Source organism: Cheilinus undulatus, linkage group 6 (assembly GCF_018320785.1).
Source record: "Cheilinus undulatus linkage group 6, ASM1832078v1, whole genome shotgun sequence".
In the NCBI taxonomy this organism is placed as follows: Eukaryota; Metazoa; Chordata; class Actinopteri; order Labriformes; family Labridae; genus Cheilinus; species Cheilinus undulatus.
The window spans coordinates 53,686,319-53,700,897 of record NC_054870.1 but is presented as its reverse complement, the minus strand read 5'-3'; the positions used below and the strand labels follow the sequence as shown (position 1 = coordinate 53,700,897).

General features: G+C 42.2%; 1 protein-coding gene across 3 annotated transcripts in view; it reads right to left on the bottom strand.

The window, feature by feature from the left end:
* Nucleotides 1-14,579, bottom strand: part of LOC121510992 (signal-induced proliferation-associated 1-like protein 2) — a 211,792-nt gene that overhangs the window by 78,766 nt on the left and 118,447 nt on the right. For all 3 annotated transcript variants that reach the window (XM_041789446.1, XM_041789447.1, XM_041789448.1), the window contains exons 8-9: nucleotides 14,243-14,400; nucleotides 10,417-10,993 (exon numbers count right to left, since the gene is read on the bottom strand). In XM_041789446.1, coding sequence (XP_041645380.1) covers nucleotides 10,417-10,993; nucleotides 14,243-14,400 — 735 coding nt within the window. The remainder of the gene's footprint in view (nucleotides 1-10,416; nucleotides 10,994-14,242; nucleotides 14,401-14,579) is intronic.

Here is a 14,579-nt window from a genome sequence, read left to right as displayed (position 1 = left end):
CAGCTAGTGACTACATTGATGCTCCCTTCTCCACCACATGGCCCCTCAGAGGTCCCGTACCAAACCAGGAGGACTAATGGACAGCCAGAGTCTGGTCATGTCTGGGGTTATGAAGCGGGAATTCCTTTAACAGCGTTTCGTCCCACCAACACTGAACCAATACAAAGATATCCTTTATTCTGACCACCTTCATGGTTGGTGACTAATTTTCTTCAGATCAGCTGATCATAAATGAATCAATCTCTGCAGCTCTGCTGTAATGCACTTTTTGAACAGCACTGCAGTCTTCTTTCCCAAACACACTCTTCATCTTCTCGATGTCATTAGTTAAGTTGCAGCTCCAGCATGCAGCTAAAAAAAGCTCAAAGATTCAATTTTCAAAGCAATAAAGCTGGAGAACGTTTTGGTGAGATGACCCACAAACCAAACATCCACTCTGCATAAAACATCAAGGGCAGAAGGAAATGGAAATGTGGAGTTTAAAGGCTCTCTGGGGCCGGAATATGGAAGTAAATGATCTGTGAGAGAGAGGACGATGATGGTCGGGGTATCAGGGGCCGTGAGCCAAACTGCCCTTTGTCTGAAATTCATTACGCCTGAATAATCGCTTTCTAAACGCCTTCATCGAGATCTTTTATTCAGACAGAGCGTGTCCAGGTTCTCCTTGAGACCAGTTCCAGAGCAGGACTGATTTCTGTGCTGTGCTTTAATAAGGATGCTGACATGGAGTCTTCCCGTCTGTCTGAGGGTTTTTGTGACCAACAAGTTTGACCACAAAGCCAAACGATTCTCTTTAATGAATGCTGACGTTAAACTCTAAGCCCCCCTGAGGAAACAAGCAGTCTCAGATCTGCTGTCATAAAGAGAGCTGGTGTTGATCTTCAGGCGAAGGCTGACAGTCAGGAGGAGATTTGGCAAAGACGACCCGCTCCATCAAAGTCAAAATCAAGTGGAGTGGATTCATGAGGAGCCAGAAGGGGACAGTAGAGTCGGTCAGTACTCAGGAGACGGGGCTCTGAGCACTGATTTAGCTCTAAGATGATAGACAGATATTAAAGGCCCTCTATAACACCATATGAGGCACTGACTGAGAGAAATGTCTGACCTAGCAGCTTTACAGACAGAGATAACAGTCAGATCAATGGCTCTTTGCATTCCAGACCTCTGGTTGGACGTTTAAGTGTTTTTAGGGTGCATGGACCCTGCTGACAAACATCAGCCAGCAGCAGATAAAGTTGCAAGACCAGATATCAGATGGTCTTTTATGCCCAATCAACTAAATGTTGGTATCTGGTAAAACTAATGTCCTCAGACATGAGGAGAGTGATGCAAAAACCATCATGATATCGATGTTGGTCCTGTTTCTACACCTACATCTCTAAGTTTCATCAGGTCATCATCCTGGGATGTTTGCACACTTTTAGGACTGAGTGTATGATAACAGTTATTCATCCATTCAACCACTTCCCTCCACTCATCTGGGTGAAACAAGCTGACCCTGATGTCCTTCTCCATGGTGACATTTTCCAACTCCTTCTGGGGGATTCTGAGGCATTTCCCTGGCCAGTGGGGATACATAATCCCTTCAGCAAGTCCTGGGACTACCCCAGGGTGCCAGGAAGACCTCCAACACCTTGAGGCAGCGTTACTCAACCCTGCTCAACCAAAGAGCCCGATTGTTGAAAAATACCTTTGCAAGTGCCACAATCTAAGGTGTGAAAAGGGGCAAAAACGGCGTGAAGTAGCAATTAAAAAAATGTTAAGGATGGCTAGAATGGTCAAAAAGCAGCAAAAATGGGTGAAAAGGGTGAAAATGAGGAGGAAGAGGGTCAGAAAGTAGCAAAAACAGGATAGAAGTGACAGGAATGAGTTGGTGGCAAAAAAATGGTCCAAAATTGGCAAAAACATGGCAAAAAAAGAGTAAAAAGTGGCTAAAATAGGCAAACGCAGTCAAGAGCGGCGAAAATGGGCAAAAAAAAAAAAAAATAGGAAACAAGTGGTAAACAGTGGAGCTAGCTGGTGGATTAAACTCACGCCAAAGCTGGGCAGATGCATGTTCTCCACCAAGAGAACAACAAGCTTTTAGTGCAGCTCTGAGCTCTTTTAGTAAAGAAATGTCCAGTTCTGATCAAACTACAGCGAGCTACATCTGAGCTAATTGCTACTGCAGGGTCAGCTATTATTACCAGCTTCCACTTCAACTAAACCCCTCCGCTCAGCCTCATTCTCCTCAAACTATACTATTTGTCCAGTTCCATTTCAGACATGGCACAATTCTCCAGATTGGAGGTTTGCAAGAAGGATCTGTGTGATGGCAGACATGGAATCTGGACAATCCATCTGTTTTGCATGGCTATTGTTTCCTGCAGTGCTTAATAATTAAGGCGGCTGCCTTAACAACATGCACTCTCAACCTCATCTACGGTTGTAGCTGAAAATTGTGCAGTATGTGGGTTACCTGCAGCTCACTTTGCAAAAAAAAAAAGAAGATTTCACAGGCATACCATCAAAGTTTTCTCTACATTTTCAGAGGAAAACAGCCTCATAGATCCCTCTTTGGTGGCTCAACCCAGCTTTGAAAGCTCCCACACCACCACGACTTGTCTCTAAAAGGCCAAACACAAGGCCACCGGCACAGCCACGCCCCTGAGAGCTCAGCGTTTTCACAAAGCTTTTAGCGGTGCTCTAACACCAGGCTCCTCCGTGCGTTTCCGTATGCAGACTTCTCCCTCTGCTTCACATTACATCACGGGTCCGTCCGGCCGCCTGTAAATCCTTCCAGTGAAACACGACTCCAGTCAACATTTCAGACACCTTTGGGATAAAGTTTGCACAGTCAGCTTAAACTCAAATGTGCCGACTGCTGCAGTTCCACCGTCTTGGTTGAACCATATTACTTCTTTCTCTGAGCCTTAACTGTGAAAAAAATCCCCACTAATCCCAGGGGTGAGAGGACAGTAAATGTGAGAGGATATTAGCATACTGAACGAGGAGCCCACGTCCTTTGGCTAATCAGAAATGCTAATGTATCCTGCTCTGTCCTTTCTTCTGATGAGCCGAGACACTGAATGACATTCTAAGAAGAATTATGGTACATTTTTCTACCAAGTTTCACGGCTTCAGCGGTGGGAAAGAGGTGCAAAATCTTTATGATAATGCACACAGTAACTTCATCTCGTCTTCTAAGCCAGAGCTATTCAGTCCGTTCAGAATGGGGGCCAATTCCTGAAAAAGCATTCATATGAAGGGCCTGAACAATATTACATGACGCTAGGATTAGCCCACTTCCTAATGTTTATTATTTAATATTTAATTATTTTTAATTTATTTTTTTCTAATTTTTATTCAATTATTAATCTTCTTATTTTTATTTAATTTTCTAATTTTTATTCAATTATTAATTTTCTAATTCTTATTCAATTATTAATTTTCTAACTTCTATTCAATTATTAATTTTCTAATTTTCATCTAATTATTAATTTTTTATTTTTATTTAATTATAAATTTTCTAATTTTTATTTAATTATTAATTTTCTAGTTTTTATTTTTTTATTTTTAATTTTTAGTTTTTCAGTTTTATAATTTTTAATTCTTCAATTTTTTCTAAATTGTACATTTTAAATTTTTCAATTTTATATTTCAATTTTTATTTTTAAAATTAAAATTTTTTTTTTTAAATTTAAAATTTTAAGTTATAAATTTCTTAATTTCTCCCACTGAAATGTTTCAGAACTTTAGAACCTACCTAGCCCTTTCTCATACAACTCAACTTCAAAAATACTAAAATATCTGTTTAACAGAAAATGCTGGGTTTAGGAAATCTGAGATACTGCAAGACCTCAGTAAAAAAATATATAATGTAGCAATGATCCCTTTTAAACTATTAAAGATACTTAGGGGAAGAAATTCTACATATTAGATCTTTAAAGGGCCACTAGAAATGACCTTGGGGCCTGATCTGGCCCCAGAGCCTCCAAGTGAATAGCCTGGTTCTAAGCTCTTTGGGGGAGACCCGTTGGAAAATGTGTAGAAATCTCAGCATAAAATCCAAGTTGGAAAGACGCTCGGCTGATGTTTTCATGAGGGACTTATTTGATGTAGCGGGCTCTTTGCACAGTCACAGACTGTAAATGAGGATGGAGAAACAAGGCCAAGCACGGCTCACGTTTGGATTTTGTGATTCGATCTGAATGTTTTCTGGATGGAAACAAAGGGCGGTCTGGTTAGATGTTCAGTAAACAAACCATGGAAACTGAAAAAAGAAAAGCCAGCCTATGCAGGAACACAAGCAGCGGAAACTGGGCATCCGATGCCAGCTTCCAGCCGAGGAACCAGGTGTTTTCATCTCATTCTCAGAGCCACCTGACCTCAAAAACCCCACTGAGAAACTGAGGCCAACAAAGTTGAACAGATGGACTAAGACAAAGTAAGAAAACGGGGATAGGAGGACTTCTACTGCGTGGAGAGCTCTGCAGGAGTGAAGGAGTCTGGGGCCCAATGTCCTCTATTCTTAGTCCGTCTGCCCCCAAAAAAGTCCCTCTGTTTCCTCCACATAAAATCTGGGTTACTGTCCTCTTTAAAAACTGGCTCCCCCTCCTCTACCTGCACCCAGATATTTGGAAAATCAAGAACAGGCCACATCACCACCGCCATATTTCCCCCAAAGGTAAAGAATGTCTAGGAGCTTTTCTTTAACCACTAAAAGTTTCTCCAGTCCTTCACTGGCTTCATTTTCACCAAGGAGAAAGATCGCTGACAGCTGAACATCTATAGCATCAGGGTTTACAGCAGCAGTTCTCAACCTTTTCAGCCCGCAACCCCCAAAATAAAGGTGCCAGAGACCGGGGACCCCCACTGGACCTGAAGGTGGTTGAACACAGCCAGGAACATCCTAGAATAGCCACGTGCAGACAGTGCCGCCCATAAGGGGGGATAAATAGGAGGGAGTTCTGGGACCCAGCAACACTGGGGGGGCCATGGAGGTCAGGAAAATTAGGGTCCATTGTAAAGTTATCTAGATCAGTGGTTCTCAACCTGGGGGTCGGGACCCCATTGGGGTCAACAACATTACCTTTTTAAAGTCATTTGTGACATAGTATACAGCCATCTTAAAAATGTAAATCCTATTTTTAAAAAACAGAATTAAAATAGTAGAAAACGTCCAAAAAAGGTGGTGGGAATGGCGGTTAGATAGGATTTTAGAAGTAGCAGAAATGGGTTAGAAGTGGCAGAAATTTGATAACAGAGGCAAAAAGAGCAACAAAGAGCAAAGATAGGTTGAAGTGGCAAAGACAGGCACAAAAGGTGGCAAAGGGGATTAAAAAGTGGCAGAAATAGGTTTAAAGTGGCAAAAATAGGTGAAATGGGATTTCAAAGTGGGAAAACGTGCTTTAAACTGGCAAAAATGGGTTAACTGGGACAGATAAATAGGCAGAAATAGGTTGAACTGGTCAAAATGGGCATATCAAACATTGAAATGTGGTTAAAATGGGAATAAAATGGGCATAAAATGTGATTAAAAAAGGGGGTTGATAGTGGCAATAATAGGTCGACAGAGGCAACAATATATGGAAAATGGCCAGAATTGATTTAGAAGTGGCAAAACAGGCAGTACAAAGTGGTGTAAAGGGTTTAAAATGGATCAAAAATGTTAAGAGTGGTAAAAGTGTTGGTAAATTTGGCAAAAATGGAGAAAAGTGGCAAAAATGGGTCCAAATTGTGCAAAACTGATGAAAAGTGGTGAAAAATGGTAATGAAACTGGGTGAGAAAAAATCATTGCAAAAGTATTCTCCATTTTTTTAAGGCATCTGGTGACCCCCTCGCAGTGTTTTGCTACCCCCAATGGGGTCCCAACCCCAGGCTGAAAACCACTGGTTTACAGGGTACGCTTTAACATCAGCGGAGGATACAATAGAAGATTTTAATTAGTAAAACTTGATTCTAGTTTTAGCAGCTGAAACTGTGTAATGTACCTTTAAGACAAACTGTGCTGCTACCTTAGCCACATCCTAGAGGAGCTTTGTGGATCGGCCTCTACAGAGGATCTTGAGACGTATGCTACATAGGACTATCAGGCTGAATCCTGAACCAAGACCTGCTCATCCTCCCAAACTGTCTCTGAAGGTCTGCCTCTGCCCTCGAACACGTTCGACCAGCTATGGTGCACACTTTTATTCTAGAAAGTGCTTTGCTTCCTGCAGTGAGATCAGATTAGGGTTGGCATGGTCTACTAACAAACCACACCAGTCTGAACAAAGGGGGACCAGGACCACCTTTTCTATTCTGCAGGTCCTCCAAACGCTGCACATGCATGAACCAATCAGAAATGTTTATTGTACAAGGCTGCCCATTAATGTGCCTGCACATTAACACACCAACCCCCCTTTGCTGAGGTCTCCTGGGAGTTAAATAAAATAAACTAAGCTTAATTTTGACGCGAGTCCTGAATGCATTTGAGTCCCCCAAAAGTCCCCAGTCTCAGGGGAAAGTTCCTGCAGGGAAACACGGTTTTCCCTCCGATAAATAGAGTGTCAGCTCCTGTCTCAGTGCCTTAAATAAAAATACCTCAGTGTTTGATAATGGCTTATCCCGGTGTAGAGCTGAACAGCATCTGCACTCGTGTGACCTAAGCGCTTGGCTGTAAAGCTCGCCTGATTCCGTGTGATGAGCCAAAGAAAGCTATCAACAGGAGGCCTGTAATCCTCTCTGGACTCTATGGACCTCACTTCACAGTTTCACATTTAAGTGACACTCCTGTCCCCGAACAACCCAGACTGGACGGGCTCCACAGAGGAGGGGAGAATATTTTTGGGGGTTTATTCTGTCAGCCGAAGATTTTCAGACTTAAAGGTAGCAGAGGAAACAAAAGTCCGGAGGCTCGGAGTCGAGTAGCAACACGTTTGAAATGACAGGATGGATGTAGGTTAAGAAAGCATCGGATCTGCTGACGTATCGGCGAAATAAAATAACACGCTCTGTGGTGAGAAGTAAAGCTGCTATGGTAAGAGCAATATTTCCAGAATGCATTGTTCCACCACAGAGAGACCACAAATATCCCAGAGTCAAATACCTCACTGCTCCATTTAGAGTACAGGCCCACTTTTCTTCACATGCCACGCCGCTCCGTGTGAAAACCGTCAGAACTGATTTAGAGGGCCGTTCTGATGATAGATTACTGCAGCTTTTATGGGGTTAGTTATAGCATGCTTTTACAGCAGGGTTTTACAACAGACTCAGGAAAACAACGGGACTAAAAGAACAACGAGAAGATTTCAAACACTCAGGAAAAGACATGTGGTCAGCAACTCAAAATCTCTGTCTAAATGAAAGAATCCTGAATTACACTGTGCTATGGTTCGTTATTCTAATTTTATTCTTCTAAATCCTCTGACATGTTTAGTTTTATTTATTGTTGGCCTGATGGATGAAAACACTGTTGAACCTCAATGAGGCTCTGACGGACCGATAAAACTCCTCAAAGCAAGTGGAATAAAAATCTACTCAATGACATTTCTGTCAACAACAGTGCAAATCTGTTGGACAATTTAGAGCAGGGGTGTCAAACTGAGTCACAGCAGGGGGCGGACTCTGGATTCAGGTCGAACCTGCGGGTCTAACAGGGTCACCGGTAATAAAATATGAAAAAAAAAATGTTGAAACTAGAAAAGCACTTGGAGAGCGCAGACCTCCACCATCAGCCCTAACTCCTAATAGTGAAGAATCCATTGAAAAATTCCTGGATCTGTCTCCATGTGCCCCCCACCACAGCATTCGTCGATTACCCCTTCCCCAGTGGGGTGGAAACACGGTGAGGCAAAGCATCGGCTTCACTACAGGTGGACTGTCATGGTAGAAGCATTGCCTGCCGGTGCCAACAGATGCACTGACAGTCTCACCCATGGTCTCACCGGACGACTGGAAGTCATGTCAGAGGGTGAATATTCCTCTATTCCTCCCAGCATTGTGAGTTTTCTCGCTACGATTTGCTGTCTTTCTCTCTGTTACGCTCCGACTCATCTCCTCGACAGGGCGTGCATCTTTCAAACTCTATAAACTCCAAAACTTTGAATGGAAACACCCAAAAAGTTACTCATGTCCGCCATCTACTGGTGTAAAGTGGTAACAGCGCAGACCTCCACCATTAGCCCTATCTCCCAATAGAAAAGAATCCTATAAAAAAATTCCTGGATCCAGACGGTGATCCAGATCAGTCCCAAAATCTAATCAGTTCTTCCTTATGCCATTTTCTGAAAAAAGTAATCAAAATCCATTCTCAACTTTTTGAGTTATGTTGCTAACAAACAAACAAACAAACAAACAAACAAACAAACAAACAAACAAACCCGCCCGATCACATAACCTCCTTGGTGGAGGTAAATATGAGGTAAAATACAAAATAATTGTTTAAAAAGGTCAAAATAGGACCAGTGACACAGAGGTAGACAGTTTATGGTTAAAAAGGTGACCCTGTTAGACCCTCAGGTTAGTCCTTAATCCAGAATCCGGCCCCCTGCTATGATTGAGTTTGACACCCTGCTCTTAAATGTCAAACTAAGTTGAGGAGGAAGAAGAAGCTGGTCGCTCCACCCTGTCTTCTTGCTACTGCATGTTTCTTTCTGGGTTGCTGTGCATGCTTTATCGTCATTTTTTGCTTCCTAACTGTTTTCTAACAGCTATGAGCATCACTGCTGTCTGGATTGGGGTGTGGAGTTCATGTGTGGTTGCCATTTTCTCCATCTAGGTCAGGGGTCATCAAGTACATCTGCACAAGGGCCAGATTTCATCTTCTGGGGGCCGGACTTCAAAATAAAAAAAATGAAATCAATATTTTGTTCTGATTAACATATTACTTTATTAGTATTTGTATTTTCTTTCAAAACGCAGGACATTTTAGTCAGTCAGTGAGATCTCCATTTTTGACACTTTTAACCCTTTTTTCCTCTTTTACCAATTTTTGCAAGATTTTAACCCCTTTTCCTGCATGTTTTACCCCCTTTTATATATTTTTGCCACTTTTTAGCCCCTTTTAATTACATTTTTTTCAAAATTTAAATCAATGTTTGCCACTTTTCACCCATTTTGCCACTCTTTAATCCCTTTTTCTAACGTTGCCAGGCTATTTGTGCTGTTTTTACCACTTTTAACCCATCTTTGATACTTTTTGCCTCTTTAACCCATTTTTTCCATTCTTTTAAACCACTTTTCCAGCAGGTTTTATCCTCTTGGTTCCACTTTTCTTCATATTTTGTCACTTTTTAACCCCTTTTCATTACTTTTTTGCACCATTTTGACACCTTTAACCCATTTTTTGGAAGTTTGAACCATTTTTTCCTGTTTTCTCCACTCTTTTACCAGTTTTAGTCCCTTTGTGCCACTCCACAACCCATTTTACCATTTATCACCCATTATTTTTCTAACACTTGCCAACCTTACCCCTTTAAGTTTGACTGAAAGTAAATTTCTATAGAGACAGATGAATGTTGAGTCATTCTAAAACTATTTCATATTAGTTGTTTGTGGGATGGATTTAACAGCTGCAGACATTTAAAGCCAGAGGATACTCTTTAAACCACAACATCTTCTTTTCCTCCTTTTGTGAATTTAATGATCTTTCGGGGGCTGGACAGGAAGCTTTGGGGGGCCTGATATGGGCCGCCAGTTGATGATCAGTGATCTAGATGCAATTATTGTGGCTGCATGCAGTGAACCAGGATGGTTCAGGATGAATGAAAACATTGTTACAGCCATACCAGGGACTAGCTTTGGTATGGAGCTGTGAGACGCCATCATAGACTAGATTATTAGCAGCTTTTGAGTGTGCATGTTTGTTTAAAGAGACAAAAAAAAAGCATTAAAGTCTATAGCTGGCATGACAACGGATAAAGTTCTGCAGACGGTGTTCCAGCGTACAGCCAAAGCCCGCAGAAAAGCTTGTGAACAATACTGCTTTTCCTACAAACCAGAGCCCTGCCTATAGCAAACATCTAGTCACTTGGAGACATTTGTCATATTTAAATGCACAAAGATTAGCCTGCAGCTGACAGCTATGCCAGGTTGACAGCAGAGAAGCTTTTAGGTCATTTTGGGAAGAAGACTGCTGATGGCCACTCTCATCCCTGTGGAAATCTTCCTCTCTAAACTCACAGTTAAAGCTGGTTTCCTCCTCTGGTGCTCATAGCTGCACAGAAGAAGCTGTCAGTATGAAACCTGGTGGTGTTCTGTGATGTAGACGCTGCTGATGTTTTAACAGCAGCCATCTGTCTCTGTTCTCTGAAATCTTCTTGCAGAGTGATTTAGGTCTCATACAGACCACATGAGCTAGAAGGGATGATCTGGACTTCCCTGCGGTCTCATCCAGCTCACATTAAGACGTGAGATGACAGAGATTATTACAGCCGAGACTTTAATGATCTTACCTCCAGTCTCTGCACCATCTCCCTGATGTCCTCTCCACAGTTGTCGTGCGCTGACAGCATGATACACTCCCCGCGCTCGTAGAAGATCTTAATGCTCATAATCCCAGAGGTCCACCCGATGACGTCCCGGCAGGAGCAGTTAAACACCACGTTTTTAGATTCCTCCTCAATCAGCACAATAAACTCATTAGAAATGCCCAGCAAGCAGTCCACGTCCGCCGACTGGCCGAAGTCCCGAGCCTGAACGCTCCAGGTGATGGCTCCCACGCTGAACAGATGTGCATCCTTCCTCGGCTTCACCTTCTCCTTCTTCTTGGCTCCCAGCGTGATGAAGGAGAACTTGACGGCATTGTCTATCGTGGTTGTGCTCACAAAGTTCTCCGCCAGGTCCTTCAGGTATTCCTGCCGCGTTCGGGTCGCCATCGCCCGGAACTTCTCGGACTTGTGTGCCGCGTTCTCTCCGTTGATGACTTTGGCGAGGAGGAAGTCCCTGAATACGGCCGACTTGGGGAAAGTTACCGATTTGGGAATGGGAGGGCCAAACGGAGGCACGTCTTTAGATCTGGACACGGCAACACTGGAAGACAAGAAAAAGACAATCACATGGAGCTTCGACAACTTATGAGTGCAGTAAAATAATCCTGCTGACACCATGTATCTGAGGGTAGGAGCGAGTATTCCCATCATCTAGTGCAGTGGTTCCAAAAGCAGGAGCCAGGACCCACAGATGATAAATTAAAGGATAGCTATGAAGTGAGATTTGTACTAAAGTTAAAGTAATGTGCACAGAACTCCTAAAAATGTTAATTTGTGAGGCGCAGATGGGTTTGGGGTAAAGGCAAGCCTCATGTACGTACGTTCTACTCTGGCCTGTGGCTCCTTTCCTGACTTTCCCCCTCTCTCTCACATCCCCGTTCCCAACTCTATCCACTGTCCTCCTCTATTCACCTGACACGCCAGATGGATGTGTTTCACACATCCATCTGGTAAACCTCTCATAGACAGCATTTGGGAAAGGGCAGAGCCTTTGAAAAAAAACTTGGAGGATGATTGGATGAACGTTCTGTCTGTCACATCTTTACGGGCCAATCAGAGCAACAAAACATGTGATGTAGCCGCTACCGAGGAGTAAACTCCAAAGAGAACTGCATAACGGTAACCATGGCGACTGTAAACATGTCAGTACATGACTTTTGTGGTTTTTGAAAAGAAAACAACTCACTGCTGTTCTTTGTTCTTCTTTTAACGCAGAAATGTTGTCAAGCTCTGATAAAACTGGCGCTTTAGCAGCATCCATGCTAATCTATTCTGCTGTAACTGCCCCGGCCTCTTGTTGCTGCTTACGTAATGACTGTGCCTGAAAGTACTGCCCCTCATCGCTGATTGGTCCTGTCACTTTCCGACCCGGCCCAAACGGTTCAGACGGGAGCTTTGCAAGATGGATTCACCAGTGAGAAACAAGGAAACGGGCGAATCCATCTGCCTAGCAAGGTTACTCCTCTATGACTAAAGTCATACAAAATGCCCAAAAATATATTTTTTAAAAAGCTCTTTTATACATGACGCCTTGTGCAACATCCCATGTTTTCACTTCCTTGAAGGTCGCTGGGGGTCACCGGTCTTTGGTGGTGGTTTAAGGGGGCAGAAGTTTGCTAACCCCTGGTCTAGAGTGTGACAAGTCTGAAAGCACCAAAGCCTGCAGTGCAGTCAGAGAGAGTCCTGACAGCCTAAGTCAGGAATAAACAAAAATCATTTTGTGCAAAATATTCACATGAAAAAAACACCTCTGGTGTGCAAGGCCTGTAAAAATGACTAAAATTTGACTTAAAATAAAAATGCATTTAATGCAAATACAAAAAGTAAATTTAAAATAGCTGCTAAAGTTGACTCAATTTAAAGCTCATCTCTTCACTTCTGTCTTTCCAGCTCTGCAGGATTGATCTGCCTGATCACAAATTTAATCCGGACAGTCTGGCAGTGTTGTAAGATTTTCTACTTTCTAGGTTTTTGCTTCATGGGCATGGGGCTGATCGATTATGGCATCCAAACTCTGACTACTTCAGTGGAGTCTGAGATCATGATTATCAACCTTTTAAAACCTACCATTGTGCAAGTCTGCCAGGACATATCTTACATTTTTACATACTGTAGTGCAATTTTTGGGAGTACTTTTATTTGCTTTACATCAATATAACCCTTATATCCCAAGTTTTAATAATATGTATTAATTTTTGTCTTAACTACTTCAATAGATTGCTTAAAAGTGCAATAAACCTAAAAAAAAAAATCGTTTTTGGTTTTTCACATATATTTCAAAATACAGAAATTGCACAGCTGTATCCCTCAGATTTGTAAATGTAAAAAAGTTGCACAATATCCTTTGGAACCACAGGAAATTTATTTGGAGTCTGTACATAAGTTACTTTTTAAGGTATAGTCAGTTTTGTAACCTCTGAAAAAAACAAGCCAGGTGAGTAGTTGGACTCTTCATCTGACGCTGTAATTAGTTCAAAAGCTTCAGGCCAGCTGTAAAACTGTTTGGCATGACCGGGGTTTTGCAAATCCATAACTAAATATGTGTGTCAAAGGTGTGTGTGATGGATGTCTGGTGTGTATGGGTTGTGTGTCTGAGTGTTTTTGTAAAAAAGTAGGAGTTAAATAAGGGCGAGGGCGAGTATGTGTGCAGGCTAAGTTCTTCAGTGCGTTGCGCGGAAAAAAACTACAACTCCTGGGAAAATACGCCACTTCCCGTTGTTTGGGGGGGGGGGGCTATCAGGTAGGGAGACGTAGGAATCATGTGACAGGTCATGCCCACCAAGTGATGACGTTTATTTCAACGCAGGAAGTGCTGCAAACCCCCGTGGTCTCATTTATAAAGATTTTTGTTATGTGTGCTTTATTGTGTATTTTTTACAAACCCATCACTGCAATGAAAAGCGCTCTGAAACATGGTGAATGTGTGAAATGTTAGTGGAACTCCCCAGATTTTACATGCAAAAAGAATGATCGATCTATGTTATCCGGTTTCAAATCTACCGCCAATCAAAAAAGAATAAGCTAATCATAGCGCCGCTGCTACGCCAGGTTCTAGAGGGTTAAACGGGATTATTCACTGATTTTGCTTCATCTGCATCAGATGCAATTACTGAACACTCCTAACAATTTCAAAACAATCAAAAGTGAAAACAGCTCAGTGAAAAAAATGTCATTACATTAAAGTAATGATATTTATGAACAATAAATAAATGAAAAAAAAAAAAAACTCTTAATGCCACCAACAGAGACTGAAACTTTTGCCCCTGAGTTAACCTAGGGACCAGATGCTGTCAGACTAATATTGTGCTGTCCAACCTCAGTGTTAGAGAAACTAAGAACATTAATCTGTGAATATAATGAGAAACTATGTGAAGGTGAAAGAATTTCCTCATTAAGTGAACTGATTTCTGCTGTGACAGGAGCTCCACTAATCTCTGCTTCTGTTGAACACATGCTCTGTTATTAAAGCAGCCATCTTGACTTCAGAACCCTGGCAGAGAAAGTCCTAAGTCATAATTTCAAGGTGTCTGTGAAGATAATAACTGTATCATCACTGAGCACATCAGAAGAGCCTCCTGATTCCCCACATTAACCACAGACAGCACTCTGCAGCCTATTATTATTATTCTCTTAAATGAAGTGCTCTTAAAAGTTCATGTAGAGCCATTTGGCATGAAACGATTTATGCAGAGCACATCCATAGATAAGCAGGTTCCTATAACTCATCTGGAGGACATTACTCTGAGGTAGGCAGTGAAATATCTCAGGGCCGGTTGAGTAATCTCCTTACCTGTAGCAGACGTTATCAGTGCACGGGTTGTGGACTTTGACGATGACAAACACATGTTGGAAATGAGAGCGGATGTGTTTGGGAGTGAAAGGAAGGGCCCCGGGCTCCTGGAACACGATGGTGACGATGTCGTTCCCAATGTGCCTCTTCCTTAGTAACTGAAAAAGAAGGAGTGAAAAAGAGTCAGAGAAAAGGATCGTGTAGAAATATATCACAGAAGTATTGTAGTTTAAGACAGAGAGATTTAAAACCATACACTCCTTCTAGCTCATCTTAAAATAGTTTCTAACGGGTTTGAATGTTGGACCACGCAAGGTTTGTGGTATTTGGTCCTGGG